At 45.0% G+C, this 16,251-nt stretch overlaps 2 protein-coding genes and 1 long non-coding RNA gene across 3 annotated transcripts; 2 read left to right on the forward strand and 1 right to left on the reverse strand.

Annotated features, from left to right (window-relative positions):
• Window positions 1–7,982, reverse strand: LOC135612008 (casein kinase II subunit alpha-2-like). The gene is made up of 10 exons (XM_065107714.1): window positions 7,631–7,982; window positions 6,574–6,703; window positions 4,805–4,999; window positions 3,421–3,578; window positions 1,882–1,972; window positions 1,664–1,729; window positions 1,255–1,337; window positions 1,019–1,082; window positions 859–927; window positions 1–337 (listed from the first exon to the last, which is right to left on the reverse strand). The coding sequence occupies exons 1-10, from the start codon at window positions 7,888–7,890 to the stop codon at window positions 278–280; spliced, it is 1,176 nt and encodes a 391-aa protein (XP_064963786.1). The 5' UTR covers window positions 7,891–7,982; the 3' UTR covers window positions 1–277.
• Window positions 7,983–8,920: 938 nt separating this feature from the next.
• LOC103983598 (uncharacterized) lies at window positions 8,921–9,641 on the forward strand. The gene is made up of 2 exons (XR_001978059.2): window positions 8,921–9,135; window positions 9,218–9,641. It is a non-coding gene; the product is annotated as an uncharacterized LOC103983598 (long non-coding RNA).
• A 3,878-nt stretch (window positions 9,642–13,519) lies between these two features.
• On the forward strand, window positions 13,520–15,949 carry LOC103983597 (probable N-acetyltransferase HLS1). The gene is made up of 3 exons (XM_065107722.1): window positions 13,520–14,248; window positions 14,394–14,578; window positions 14,659–15,949. Exons 1-3 carry the CDS (start codon window positions 14,066–14,068, stop codon window positions 15,524–15,526), a joined length of 1,236 nt encoding a protein of 411 aa, XP_064963794.1. The 5' UTR covers window positions 13,520–14,065; the 3' UTR covers window positions 15,527–15,949.
• The last annotated feature ends 302 nt before the right edge of the window (window positions 15,950–16,251 follow it).

Genomic DNA, 16,251 nt, shown 5'->3' on the forward strand with positions numbered 1-16,251 from the left:
CAGCAGACAAACACATGCTTTAAGCACAAGCAGTTCACGCGACCGGACATAGAAAAACATGAACACACACACAACGGCCATGACAGCGGTCTCTGTGCCTTAAGCACACACCTATTTACGAGGACGATGAAACCCAAATTGCGAGCCGATTATATCTGCTACATCACCCGAAAGATTAGCCAACAATATGCATCACTCTCCGGCTGAGTGCTCTCGAATCATTACATCTACCGTTATTCGTACAGTCCAGCACTTGCGACACGACACGGCCCAAATATTACTGGGTGCGAGTCCTGCTGTTCTCTGCAGCTCTTACTTGAAGAAAATATGGGTGTGCCTGCCAACAGAAACAAGAAAAAGCCAATTAATACAAGCCAATTAATATGTGGAAATGGATTTGATCACTAAAGGTTCTCGAAAGATGTAAAAGGTTTTTTTTTAACCATTTTTCTACTGTAAAAGAAAGATATTTCTTTTACATTGACAAAACAAAGAAAGATATTTTTATCACCATACAATGGGACATTTCTCGAGAGGAAATAGCAAAGAATATATCCCACTGAAGATCATATATATATACCCTAGGAATCAGTTCTGGGAATAGAAAACTGCTAAACCTAGGAGGTCCCATGATGCATACTCCAAAACAGATATGGTACAACAACTTGAAATAGTGTGACTGTCTACCCGGAGAATGATGTTGGGCTAACAACTAGAATTTGTACATAACAGTATACAAATTGAACCATCACTAGGTCCCAAAAAACAAAAAAAATGCAACAGCATATGAAGACTAAGCAACATTACTGCATGATTTATTTTAAATGAATGCTTAAAAATAGAACCATGTTATGTTACCATGGCTTCTCGTGCTGTAAGCCTATCCTGGTGGTCATAGCGAAGAAGCCTATCAAGAAAATCTATTGCCTGCATGCATATCATAGAAAGATATCATACTCAAACTAAAATTTAAATACAATGATCATGTACTGATATTCCTTTAGTGCTAATCAAGAACCTCTGGAGAAACTAGATGTTGGTTATCTGCATTAATGAATCGAGCCCAAGGTTTCCTGCTATGCCTGCAAAATATAAGGCAAGAAAAAAAATTCTCAATCGTTTTATAGGTCTTCAAAATTGCTAATGAGTCTTGTGAGACAATTTATGTGTCTCCTCATAAATCATTTAACTGAAACATCGCTTTAGTTTCATTGCTAACTCAAACCACCTAAATAAAAAGAGTCCAAGATATACCTTCCAACAAGAGCTTCAAGTTGTGGATCAAGCTCTAGACGGTATTTGTTCAAGTAAGCATTTAACTCATCTGTTCCAAGAACCTGAGAGAATCACCATCACATAGTTCTCTTAATGTGGTTGACATAACAAGATTACTTACAGATAATTAAGCTTCAAAATGCTAGCAGACAGTGCAAGCTGCTTAAGCAAATGAAACATGACATCGGTCTGATATTTAGCAGCAGTACAGATAGTTACTCAATTAAGGAAAAAGAGTAATGAGAAGTCATCATCCTGAACTCCTTTCACAGTTTAGATTCTCTACATTTACAAATGTCAATAATAATAAAACTGAATCAAGGAACAAGTGGTGACACCTAGATTAAAACAATGAAAAACAATTGGCATATCCGAAACTTATATTTACCTTCGCAATTTTTACAAGCTGATCATGATTGTCATGTCCATAAAAGAAAGGTTCCTTGCGAAATATCTGCAACCAAGTAAAAGATCACAAACTTAAGATCATGATAAATAGCAAAAGTATCAATTGACAATAACAAACACCAGATAGCTAATCTAATTAATGAATCTGAAGTACCAAAAAGAGATTAACTTCAAACTAGAGGGTACACAAGCATATACCATTCCAGCAAACATGCATCCAAGGCTCCACATGTCCAAGGAGTAGTCATAATCCTGTAAATCAACAAGTAGTTCTGGCCCCTTGAAGTACCTATGTCACAAGATATGCTGTAAGAAAATGGATGATGAAGAGAATAATCTTACAAGTTATAACTGAGAAAATAAGTTTCATATAAAACCTAAACATAGATCTAACTAAGGAAAAGTAAACATGAGAAAAGTAGTGTGATTTCTGCCTCTCCTCTGTAACAAAATTACATGATCTATTGGTCTGTGAATGTTCATGAATGAACTTGAAAGTGTCAATCTTACCCTCTATAATAGAACAGTTTTTGTGCCTCGAACCTTGGACACCCAAGTTGCAAAAGAGCAATCTGGCTGATGTATTGCTCAGATAATACCACAATACCAAGCAACGAAACTCTTTATGTAAACCAAGAAATTATATTTTTTCACATTCATCATTATATAATCTGTTAGTGGCCTAAGCCCATGAGCTCGCAAGATTTTGTTCACTTTGGTCTACAATTCACACAATTTTGTCCTCTATGGACCACCCCAATAGGCACCTCAAGAAAGAGGAGTTGTCAACTCTCCTGCTCCTGATTGATGTAGGACTCTGTGGCATCACCAGGGCTCCCCAGTTGGATGATGACCCATCCAGGGGTCTAGGATACTTGTGGGTTCTCCAACAGCCTTAGTGATTTCCATAATTCAACATCTGTAAGGAATCAATTAACCAAGGGTCATATAACAGCCAGCTACACTCCTCAAAGTGTCTTTTGGAGTTGACCCCAGAAGACAAAACCATGACGATTGTATCCCCGAGCCAAGGACAGATTTGTGCATCATCATGCACCATTGGTATTTGTAGAACCTATGATTTGCACAAAGCACATAGTAAAGTATTACCTATTCATAACTGCTTTTCTGACATTTATTTCCTCAACAAAGCTATATAAGCAATTAAGTATTTTAGCAACCTGGTGAGTGTTGCCTGGAAACTTCCGTCTTCTCAATGATAGCGCTATATAATTTGGCATGACTCAGGACCTTATATATCTAATGTCGTCAATAGATGTAGGTACAGATTCAGTTAGGTGCATGGAAGTGGCTAATTTTGTTAATTTCTATATAATTTATAGGAAGGAAGCATCCATAGAATAAAGTGTATGAATTATTACCATGAACTATCCAAAGAGAGAAAAACATGATAGATGAAAATTTCCAGTCATTAAACTTGGACACACTTCTATTACTGCAGAATAATAGACTCGGAAGAATTGCTAAGGTTAGATATTCATAAGCCTACCAAGCTCCATTACTTGTTTGTACTACTGCTAACTAACAGAACCAGAATAATTGCTATGAGAATTGTAACTAATGAAGATGCCTCGTCATGATGGAAAAACATCCAGCAACAGTGAAGGTGAAAATTTTGCAGTTAAGAAGAATTGTAAAAGTCATTAGTGACAATATAGGAACTGCAAACAGCATCAACACTATGCATATGCTGACACTCAAGAGTCTCAGACTAACCTTGATGCAACACGAACATTATACTCTTTGCCTGGATGGTAGAACTCAGCAAGTCCCCAATCTATCAAGCGAAGCTTCCGAAGCTCATGATCTATCATGACATTGTGAGGCTTGACATCTCGATGCATGATACCTTGTGAATGACAGTAATCTAGTGCCTGAAGTAATTAAAAAACAGAAAATTAGCAACTATCAATAATTAGGGTTTCTTACCAAACATAAGATTGACTCTAAGAATGAGAAAATATTCTTAAGAGCCTATGTGGCATATTATGGTCAATCAACAACAAGGTATTTATCGATCTGAGCATGAACAGAGCACAGACCACCCCCAATTCGGGCAGACTGTTCTGCCGTAACTAATAAAACCTAAAAACTATTAAATTAGGGCTTGAGTTTGTGAGCCCTCAGCTCCATATGCAAAGACACCATAAGCCCTCATTGCTGCTGACCTTGGATATGCTTCATCCTCTTCTTTTTTCCACTTCCTCCTTCCTCTTCATCCTCTTCCTCCACCACCCCTCCTCATCTTCCTTCCTCTTTCTCCTTCTTCCTCCTCTTCCTCCACCACCTCCTTTTCTTCCTTCTTCCTCCTTCCTCTTCCTCCACTGCCTGCTCTTTTTCCTACATCTTCCTCCTCCCCTTCGTGCATTGGTTCCTCATCTTCCTTGCTCTTCTCCTTCTTCTTCCTCTTCAGTATATACTGATGCATTGACAGTACATCGGTACCAGCAGTAGGTACCAGTTTGGCATGGGACCTACAGGTCTGGTACGAGATTGTTCCTTGATCAGCTTATCTGCTTGAAGTCATGTACAGAACTTTGAAGGTGTGGCTCATTAAACAACAAAAAATAGCTTAGGGAACCAAGTCAGAACTGATTTTTTTACACGATGGACAATGTTTATATCACAATTACATTCCATTATAAAGTATATAATATCGGAAAGAACTAGCTCGTACTCTCTTTTTTTAAGTCACAACAAAAGATCCACAACAGGTACAAGGATGGACAAGGTCATAGAGCTGGTCAAATTTAAACCAATCCCAGATATTTGATCAGCATTGCAAATTTAATAATTAAATTCAGAAAATCTAAATAACTCAATCTCATTGTATGCATTACATATAAGGAAATCATCATCAAATGCATAAAGTCATCACCTCTACTGTTGTGATGCATAAACAATTGTTACAAGTAGGTGTTGCAAACATTAATATTAAGTTCAGGCTTTCAGCTATATTTAGGGGATCAAGCACCAAGAAATGAAGGACTTATATCCACAACAAGAGAACAAAACTAAACAGTATCGTTAAATTTAATTATATCTTGCACTTCAGAAACATGGACCACAAAAGAAAATGAGAAGTAGACAAGGAAACAACCTTAAGAAGCTCATAGATATAGTAACGAATGTCATAGTCAGTCAATGTAGGGTATAGGACTTTAAAATCTGTGTTGTTCACATATTCAAATATCAAGCTAGGAGTTTTTGAATGCTGGTCCCTGACAATGTCAAGCAATTTCACAATATTTGGACCGCCACAAAGGTTCTGAAGAATCTTTATCTCCCTCTTAATCTGCAACAATAGGGAAATGTATAAGACATAACTGCACATGGTAACACATTAGATAAGAACACGAACAAATATCTTGTTCGAAAAAATTAAGGCTGATAGTTTCAAAGCAAACATTGATTTAGAGAGATATAAACAAAAAGAAATAAGAATTGGTAGCTGCACATGAGAAACTTAAGCACTAAGTTTCTTATATGCACATTTTTCCATTTTCTCATACAGAATATCAGAAACAAGGGCACAACCAAAGAAGCAGTCCTTCACTTAACATTACTACATTTGCCTCAAGGAAATGAAAAGATGAATGGTTGCAGTTAATTATTTACACTGTTGCAACTACCATGGACTGAAGTCATTGACAGCTTCTAACGCTTCCGAAATGACTTGACCAACAGCAAACACAATAAACCAAAGTTTTTTATATTCAGAAAAGTGAAGAGTTCTATCTCTGCTAAATAATACCTTGCTTGATCAAGTACTTCAACAAGGTTTTAATATTTATTGTTTCCATAAAAAGATGAAAAATATTGCTCACTCAAAAAAAAATCAAAGTGATGCTACTAATTCTAGTTTTTACTAATCTGAATGAATTGCTATGTTGCATGATGTAGAAAAAAATACTATGGATACTCAGAAACAAATTTGGATAAAATATACATAGAACTAAGGTCACTATATATAGAATTTAGTTCATAAGAAAAGGAATATTAAATAAGTGTGGTGTTCATATATAACATTTTCTTCGACTATAGATTACATTCTAAAGTTTGAATACAACAATCAAATTTCAATATAATATGGTAATAAAAAATGAATAAGAAGGATATTCTATAACTTTTTCAATGGAAAGTTGTATTCCTCGACAAATCTAAAGTCAATTCTTCCATCAACATCTTCAAGGATCATCATATCATTCAAAGGGGAATGCACCAAGGGGGCAGATGAAAGCATCTTTCAAGTCAAAATTATAATCACAGAGTATATTATCTCAGAAAAATTTTGAAAATCGATTAAGCATCTCAACGACCTTTTTGTTTCTTTAATTAGTGTAGCTGATTGATACCTTTAGTCTTGCATAAGATTGTTGCAGGACTCCATGGAAAATATGTAATTAGTCTAAGCTCCCATGCTCAACAGAATGTTCTTGAAGATCTTCAACCAATTCAGGCAACTCGTAAAAGGCAATTGATATGCTCGCTTTTATGTATTCTTATGCAATGTGATCTCATAGTTGTTTCATGACAGTGCATTTAACTATAAAGCCTTCAACTGACAAAGAAAAAAGAGGCTGGGAAAAATGGAAATAAGTGGAATGAGACATATCTCCTTCTGTTTATCTTGTTGGATTTGAACCAATTTTGTATTGACCTGATCAGGGCCTATTGGTTTCTACTACAACGAATAATATCCAGCTCTTTTCAACATCAACCTTAGTTTCAGCTAGAACTCTCACAAGTTTGTTTCTTCCATTTCAAGCAAAACTTAAACCACACGTGAAGCTGCTGGAATTATTAGCCTAGTTTATAAGCTCAGAATATCATAAGTGATTACAGTTTCGAGATTAACAGCATTAGTACCTTTTTTTTCTTCACAGGCTTGAGGATCTTGATGATGCAACGCTCATTGTTGGAAACATTTATGCCCTCAAATACCTCACTATATTTTCCTCTGCCAACCTTTTGAACAACCTCATAGTCATCTTGATCCCTGAGTTTATGAAACATGAACATGCCAAAAAAGTTACCAGAGAACTGAATTGCTTTGAATGACCCTACCAATATATAGCAACATATAAATAGCTCTGTTCATAAAAGTTATATAGATTGCTGCTTTTTCTTCCACATGCTCCATTGATCAAAAGGTGAAAATTACATAATGGGTATAAAAGCAAAAAAATAATTTGCATGTATAGGTAACCAGCGAAAAATTTATTTTGACAAAGAAGGCATTTCAAGCTCACAATCTAAAACTGCCAACTATCAGAAGCATCAACAAATAACCAAAATACCAGAGTTCCAGAAAAGAAATTCACAGGAAAAAAAAATATATATCACATATGATGTTCAAGCCATCACTCCATTCTAAGTCCTTGTCGAGAAATATTAACAAAACCTCATAAACTCTTACAGGTTTCTTCCATTTTCATTTGCCTTGCTTTTTTAAATCTATCAGCACGCTCCTCAGCCCCCAAACAATTTTGCGCTACTTTATCCACTAAGTGCATCCAACAAGCACATGATGCCACATGTTCCAAAAAACATCAGTGACTTGTCTCATGGACGCATTACACCATGCTTGGACTTTTCGGTTGCACGATAGTTTGAATTTTTGTGTTTCATGTTGCTTCAACATAGTTTTTTTTTTTTTTTTGCTATAGTTTATGTTTCAAATATTGGAAAATTGTGTGCCTTAACAAACCTACATATTAATCGAACTAGAGCATATGGAGTAAGATTATGCAAATCATGAGAAACGATTGCTTAACTCTTGAATCTACAGAAGAAAAAAAAACAATTATCGAAAATTATATCCAATTCGTATAACGCCAATAATTCTAGACAATTTTCATCACACACAAACAGAAAGGGAGAAATTAGGGTTAGGGTTTGAGTAGGGTTTCGATATCTCGCGTACCCCCACTGGACGGTGAGGGATTCGTAATCCCAGTAGTCCTTGGGCCGGAGGACGTTGACGTCGGCGTAGACACGAGCCTTAGACATCGTCCCGTTATCGACCTCGCGGGTCTCAATCTTGCCCTTGAGATCGGCGATTCGGTCACCACTTCCAGGCGGAGGAGCAGCAGAAGGGGAGCGCGCCGGAGGAGCGGGGAGAGCCACGAGCACAATAGCTAGGAGGATTGTGACGAGGAACCGGCGATCGGGGGCATCTCTCATTCACTCTCCCTCGTCTCTCTCACCGACTCCCTCCGAAACGATGGCTCAGTCCTCTTCAAATATCTCTACGTTTATGTGCCATGTTTAATATCCATCGTCTTCGTTATGGGATTCCAACCCTTGTACAGCCGCGCGTTATGACTCGACCTACGACACGACTTTGTGACGAGAGTGGTGTCTCAAGCGCATCACCGCGAGCTCTCGCCGTTCGATGTTGGCCACGTAGCTTTATCCCGCTGATCATGATTTCAGTCGGCACCGAAGCAGGCCTCGCATTCTTTTCTCGTTTCCCGAACGTTTCCTTTTACTTCGCGTTGCGATTCCGATTCGAGGACAGGTCTCACCGGCCATCACGATGCCCAAACTCACATGGCTGCGGGGCCCGAGGCAGACAACAAAGGGTCCCACTAAGGTCATCCAAAGGGCCCACCTCACCACCGACCCCGTTGCGAAGCCTTCTTGCTTCTCTTTGGGCCTCAATGGGCCGGAGAAACGGGTACACCGAGCTGCATAGATCCGAAAACAAAGTTGTAAGATGCGTGAAAAAAAATGGAAATCTAAGGTTACAATGTAAACAATTTTATTAGAGAAATTGGATAAGATTTTAAATAAATGCAATTTAAATGCCTTTAGAGATTTATTTTTAACAAAAAAATCATTAAACATGAGACCTTCCACGAAAGTCAACAGCGGCGACCGACATCCAAAACGCACCGCCTCACTTCCACCGGTTCTCCTGTCTCATCCGACCCAGCGGACAAGAATCATTAATAACCAATTGGTAGGAACCAATCATGCAGGTGACGCGTCCGACGTCGAGGCCCCAACCCTGTGACGTGGCCACTCATCCCTGGCTGGGCACAAGCAGGTGAGCAGCAATCGGGACACGCCGACTTGGCGAGCGAACGCGCACGTGGGCACGCGGCAGCGTCTAACGTTAGGTCGCTGCCGTGGGTCCATCGCACGAGACTACAACCACGAAGAGCGACACCACCGACGAGTGACGACAAACGTTCGCGGAGGGCGGAGAAGCACAAGAGTCGGCAACAAGCGTCGGAGACAGCGACCGTCTCTTTCTCTCGCATCATAAATCGGAGGGAGGGGGAGGGGGAGGGGGAGGGGGAGAGAAGCGTGCGTTCGATCGGCGATTCAGATCGATGGAGTACTGGTGGGAGCAAGTGGTGCTGCTTCCCATGCGGCGAGTTCAGGTCGGCGTCGCCGCCCGGCTCGGCATCCGAAGGAGCGGTGAGATCTCGGTCCGGTGTCCTCCGCGAAGGTCTCGTTACGTTGAGTTGGGACGGCGTTGTAATTTTGCTTCTGTTGGCAGGGCTAAGGAAGCTGAGGGAGGAGGTGAGGACGTGCGAGTACGAGGACGTCCATGTGCTGTGGGAGATGCTGCGCAAGAGTACTGACACCGAGACCCGACGGCAGACGCCGGCCATCCAGCGGCGGCGGAGGACCTCCCTCTTCCATTGGTCTCCTTGTAACCTCCGTCGCAACCTCTAATTCGTTTTCTTGTGTTGCCGCTCTCTCTCTCTCTCTCCCTGTCTGGCCATTTGACATTCTACGGAGGCACAATCTCCGGGACTCCGATTGTAGTACTAGTCGTCGTCATCATAGAGTAAGAAATGATGAGGATGAACACAACAACCTCTCGCTACTACGCTTGCATACCATGAGATCACAGTTCGCAAATCATGATGTAGTAAGAAATGAAGACGAAAGAAATGTTATATGGGATCTTCGTCAAATTTGCATGAGGAAAACAAATGGTTACGTGACCATATAAGAACCAATATTAGATAGATTTGAATTGGATTTGGGATGAGTTTGTATATATATATATATATATACGAAATCGGATTTAAACTCGAACGTCAATTAATTGGTAGGATTCGAATTAGAACCGAGTTTAGATTAGTTAGCGTGCTGTTCTTTGCACACCACCGGAGAATTTTAATGCTACTTGAAACTGTGAAGGCCCAAAACTCCTACTCCTCGTCGATGGTAGAGATGATGCTGGTGTTGTCTCTCATACTCGAAAGAAGGACATAGGATGATGGTGGTTCCTTCCTAATCGATTGCAGCTTCGTTTGTGGTGTCGAGTCTCGTCACCATGCAAGAGATCAGGAGAAACCCACCGAGCGTCCAATGAACAACCCACCCTACTGCACTCCCTGTGCCCAAAGAGTCAAAGATAGAGATGGCCATGATCTACTCCAGGACAAGTCTTTGCCGTCCCCGAGCTGTCAAGGCCACTGCACACATGTCATCCCAAGCTTCACAGCACCACCAGGTCCCCCCCCCCCCTCCGGTGGTTGCGTCAGTGTCCTTCGGAGGGATGGATGATGGGCAGCGAATGACATGGAATGTTCTTGGCATTCGATGGCATGATCTTTGATCCCCATGAGGATGGATGGTCCTCTCTTGCTTATCTAAATGGACGCAGCTGGCTCACTCTGACGCATCTCTCCCATTATGGAGCTTGCCACGGTTTCCTCGCCTTGGCCAAAACCAACATCGAGAAATAGGAAGAAAGAGAGGAGGCAGTGTGGTTCTTCTCTCCCCATAGTTGATGGTGGTCGGTCATGGTGGAAGATAGGTTGGCGGAAGCCCCTGGCTTTGCACTGCCGCAGAACATCTTTCTGGCAGACTGCCAACGACACTCCGTTCTCGCACCGGTCTTCACTGTCTGACGAAATCAGTTTACAGTAGTAACGAGGAGATGTATTTGCCTGACCTCCAATAATTAATGGGATGGCATGATAATTGTCGGTGATGACACAAAAGTTTCAGAGCAAATGCATTTGCCTGACAACCATGATATGAATCACTACCTCGGCGAAAGGAGAGTCTGACATATCTCTGGAATGTTGATAGAGGAGGAGGAGGAGGATGATGGGGACTTCCATATCTCCTTCCAGTAATCTCTTAGACAAAGATAAAAATTGTTTAAGGGCCATTATATTCATCATCATCCCAACAAGAAGAATGATTGCGGTCGAGTTACATCATCATCCATCAAAGAGATGTCTCGGTTAAAGAACAGTGATAGACACTATGATATGATGCTCATCTCTTAGTACTATCAAAACAACAATGCTCATCTCGAAACAGCAACAAGGAACTGTCGATACCCAAGGATGAAGACAGACTTTATTACGGATATGATGCCGATGCAAAAAAAAAAAAAAAAAAATCATATCGTGATTTTGAAATAGAGTCACATCAGATCGGACGCTTATCGGAAAGGAAATGGATAGGATCCGAAGAGCGGCACAGATTGGGTGCAGCCTAGGGAGTGTGACTTGAGATGTGATGGTGGTGGCATGGTTTGGAGGATACTTAGTTGCAGAAGATGTGATGGAGCACTAGGCAAGTGGCAAGTAACATCATTTGCTTGGCTGTAATGCAAATGGTGACAAGAGCTATCTAATTAGGTACTTACTCTTCCACAAGATGAACACCACACCAACTGGTGCCAAAGCAACTGCATTATATGCTTTTTTATGTAATGGAGACTATCTAACTGACAAGTGGCTATCATGGACTCTTTGGACAAGCTATATGATTGCTGTAGGAAAGGTATTAATTATATGGTGAGCCATCATAATCATCTTACAAAACATCAAAAAGATGGAGAACAAGAAGAAAAAAAAAAGGTTAAAACCCATAAAATTTAGAGTCACCACTTCTTCTTCTTCTTCTTCTTCTTCTTCTTTTTCTGGTGTGAACGTTAGCATCCATATCCATTGCTGTACGTGAACCGAATACAAAAGATCGAGAGAGAGTGAGCGAGCGACGCGTCTTCCGAGTAGTAAACAAAGGGCAGTAATAATTCCTCGAGCCACGCCACCACCACACTTTGTCAAAGGCTGTGTTTGGTGGAGTCAACCTGTTTGCATTGACCTCATCCCAAGTGCTAATGAACCCGACCATTCCAGACTTACCGCAACTCTGCTGGCTCGAGCTGCCATGTCTGCCGCCCCATCGTCGAACGCTTCATATTATACGTCTCCGGACTCCAATCAGGGGACAGCCAGATGGGGATTAGCCATACGGCACGCGAAAACTGGCCATCTCCGAAGCCCGACTCGCTCGCCGATCGTATCGAGGCCGCTGTCTTCTTGTCGCTGATTCGTACTGCGACACGGCCTTCGCTTGCATGTGCAGCACAGGGTTTAAGTTTCCTTCCTCTCCAAGGCATCTCGTATGATATTAGTGCGTACTCGCCGTCAGGAAACACTTACTGCGTGCTGCTGCAACGAGATGGTCCCATCTGCCACCGGGCGACACCGGAGCTGGACTGGGACTCGGCTTCATCCCTTTCCTGGGAGAAACCAAGACAGCAATGGACAAATTAATGGCAACAGGAAGCATCTTGACGCCTGCTCCGAGAACAGCAGCATCTCGTCCGAAGCTCGCATGGCCAAGGTTAATGCCATTTGCCGATATCCTACGATTCTGGTCACCCATTTGCTCCGCGATGGCTCGACAAGCTCGCGTTGGATTCATCGACCCCATCGGTTCTTTCGCGAATCTCCACGCACGCCATCGTACCGGCTTGCCACGAATACCGTGTAATTAATTGCCACCAAAAATTATGTGGATGCTGGCATCCATGATTGGATCGACCGCATTCATAGGTTCGTTATGCATCACGTAGAGAATCTATTGCTGGTGGATGCAAGTATGCCGGTACAGTAGCATGTACAATGAGTCGTAGACAAACGGATCTTGGCGATCGGAAGGTGAGATTTACTTGTCTCACTAAATCTTTGTACCTTTTTAATGTCAATCATAAGCAAGTTGCTTAGCATCAACAAAGATAAAAAGTCGTATTTATATATATATATATATATATATCGATTCAATCACGTCTTCATAGTTGGTCCGTCAACTAAACCAACCTCATCCGAACAAAATAAAGAAGATCGAACCGTTGATCTCCTATCGAACGGTGACGAGATCATCGTCGTCGTCGTCATCACCTGATCGTTGTCTAATCATTGTCATCCTCTTAACTTCGAACCGTCCATACTTAACTTCGAACCCGTCCTCGACCCTTCATCTGACGTCCCATGAAAACAACTGCAGTAACGGCGGAGGCACCGACCCGAGAACGTCATCTTTTTATTGGTGGGAAAGACGTGGGACCCAACGGCGTTACGCCATTGCGAGTCTGTCGAAACAGGCGAGCTGGGCCACGGCGGTACGCCCGAGCCAGGAGGTACGCGTCCGCCCACTTCTCGCCGTCATCATAATCACGTAGGGCGTTGATCGGGCGGTGCACCCACCCCCACCGTCATTAATTGGGTGGTGCGTGAGACGCCCACCCCATAATGATGATGCGCCGTTACCCGCCGCTTACCGTCCACGTGGCTCGATGACGGCGAACCTCGCATCTCGATTACGTGATCTGTGGCGCCATTCGCGCCACGCCAGCTTCCCTCCACGTATCTCCATTATGTGTATATATACACATCCGATCATATCATCATACGTCAACATATACGCATGCATGATATGGTATGATAACGTATGTTATTATGGACATTGCAACGGAATAGCTGCGGCGGAGGAAGTGAGCTCAGGGACCGCGCAGCCACAGCCGCCATTTCCATCTGGAAGCCCAACCCCACCTCCTGCACTTCTTTTACAGCTATAGACGCACACCGCTCTCTCTCTCTCTCTCTCTCTTTCTCTCTCTCTCTCTCCGGTCTCTTCTGTTCTCTCTCTGTGACCGATCAGTTGCTGCTGTGTATAAAAGGAGGGAGGAAGAGAGTCACCCCACCTCCACACCTCATCTCAACTACTGCACTGACCGAACCCCATCTCTTATCCTTCCCTTCTCTGTTCTTTCCTCCCACCAGGGAAAGGGAAGGGGTATAAATAGCCCACCTCCATCGCTCCCCTTCAGTTCATGCCAACCACTACTTGCCTTTGAAGAAAGAAAGAAGTTCCACTGGTATCACCGACTTCCCCTACTAGGGAAAGAGCAGATACATACATATCTGAAGACAGAAGCTGCAGCGGCGCGTTTCTGTTTGTTGTGCTACGCACCAAGTGATCGAGCCTAGTGAGAGGACAGAGGGAGACACACCTGAATCATCCCTCACTTTCGCCACCTTTATTGGCTGCCAATAGCGACCGGCCGGTGTTACGTAAGAGAAGGATGGTGGAGTCCATGGCGGTCGTGGCGATCAGGGAGTACGACGCGGAGCGGGACCGGGTGGGTGCGGAGGCGGTGGAGCGGATGTGTGAGGTGGGGCACAGCGGCGGTGCCATGTCCCTCTTCACCGACCTCCTCGGCGACCCCCTCTGCCGTGTCCGCCACTCCCCTCCCTTCCTCATGCTGGTCCGTATTCCTCTTTTTTTCCCTCTCATTCTTTCCGGTCATCTCCCCGTTTCTGCGTTAACGTACTTTGGACTTGTTATCGCGATCGTCTTTCTCTTCGGTAAGTGTTTGTACGCGAATAACCACGATCATGATGTTAATATAGGTGGCAGAGCTGGTTAGCGGGCCGGAGAGGGCGATCGTTGGGCTCGTCCGCGGGTGCATCAAGACCGTGGCCTGCGGCAGCCCCTTGTTATTACCCTCCCCCGCGAAGCACCACACCGCCCCCGCCGTCCCCATCTATGCCAAGGTGGCCTACCTCCTCGGCCTCCGCGTCTCCCCCGCTCACCGGTGAGTCTCACCACCCGTTCATCTCCCCCCGTCGCTCTAATCACCGTCTTAGTACCGATATAATCGAGCGGCCTCCTCAGGCGAAGGGGGATCGCGCTGAAGTTGGTGCGGAGGATGGAGGAGTGGTTCAAGGAGAAGGGGGCGGAGTACGCGTACATGGCGACGGAGAAGGACAACGAGGCGTCTTTCCGCCTCTTCACCGGGCGGTGCGGTTACTCCAAGTTCCGCAACCCGGCCATTCTGGTGCACCCCGTGTTCGCCCACCGCCTTCCCCTCCCCCCACGCGTCGCCATCCTCCACCTCACGGCCGCCGATGCCGAGGCCCTATACCGCCGCCGCTTCGCCGCCACCGAGTTCTTCCCCCGCGACATCGACGCCGTCCTGGCCAACCCGCTCTCCCTCGGCAGCTTCCTCGCCGTCCCCGCGGGCTGCTCCGCCGCGGCCCGGTGGGAGGGGGCCGGCGCGTTCCTGGCCGACCCGCCCGCCTCGTGGGCGGTGGCCAGCGTGTGGAACTCAAAGGAGGTGTTCCGGCTCGAGGTGCGGGGGGCAGGGCGGTGGCGGCGGGGGCTGGCGCGGGCGAGCCGGGCGGTGGACCGGGCGCTGCCGTGGCTGCGCATCCCGTCGGTGCCGGACCTGTTCCGGCCGTTCGGGCTGTACCTTCTCTACGGGGTGGGCGGGGAGGGCCCCGCGGCAGCGGCGCACGTGCGGGCGCTGTGCGGGCATGTGCACAACATGGCGCGGGCGGACCCGGGCTGCCGGGTGGTGGCGGCGGAGGTGGCGGCGTGCGAGCCGCTCCGGGAGGGGATCCCCCACTGGGGCCGCCTCTCTTGCGCGGAGGACGTGTGGTGCGTGAAGCGCCTGGCGGAGGAGTACAGCGACGGGTCGCTCGGCGACTGGACCAAGGCGCTTTCCCCACCCTCCATCTTCGTGGACCCCAGGGAATTCTGAATCGGACGGTCACGCTTCACCGGCTCGTCGTCTTCTTCTTCTTCCCTGTGTCTTATCGAAAGCACAAGGACAACGTGACGGTGCACAAGGTGGCTGTTTCCGTCATCGTAAAATGCAGTGATAGCCTTCGTTGGTGTCACGCGCAACGCTTTTTTGTCGTGTCGTGTTTCTGTCGTGAGAGGCGATATCGACGGTGGGAGACGTGGAACGCGTGAAAGCCAAATGGGGGAGCGGGAGCAGGAGCAGGAGCAGGATAAGATGCGGCGGAGGAAACGTTGTCGTCGGCTTTTGGTAACTACGTTACACGAGAGAGGCTTTGGACCGCTCCCTCCTCCTCTCTCTCTCTCTCTCTCTCTCTCTCTCTGCCGGTCGTCTTTGCTTTCGATGCAATTGCTAATGTGACCTTATTCGATATGCGCGCCACTTGTCGGTGATTTCTGCTGGCCTTAGGAACCGTTCCATATTATATATAATGCACGGCCACGGATTGGACGGCCAACTAAGTATCTGATCCACGAGTGTATCGTAACACACCGTTCAGAGCGTTCCATGTCATTCCCCTCCTGGATTTTGTTGGCAGACAGGGTTGGGTCACTGAGTTCTCCTTGCCGGGGCTTCATTCGCTGCCTGCTTTGCACCCTTTGCCTCCGTTTTACCTATCATTCGGACCCACATTTGCACATTCCACCGTGGTGGAAGTCTACGTTAAGGTCGAGTCAAGGTGA

The sequence above is a fragment of the Musa acuminata genome, chromosome BXJ2-5 (assembly GCF_036884655.1).
Source record: "Musa acuminata AAA Group cultivar baxijiao chromosome BXJ2-5, Cavendish_Baxijiao_AAA, whole genome shotgun sequence".
Taxonomy (NCBI): Eukaryota; Viridiplantae; Streptophyta; class Magnoliopsida; order Zingiberales; family Musaceae; genus Musa; species Musa acuminata.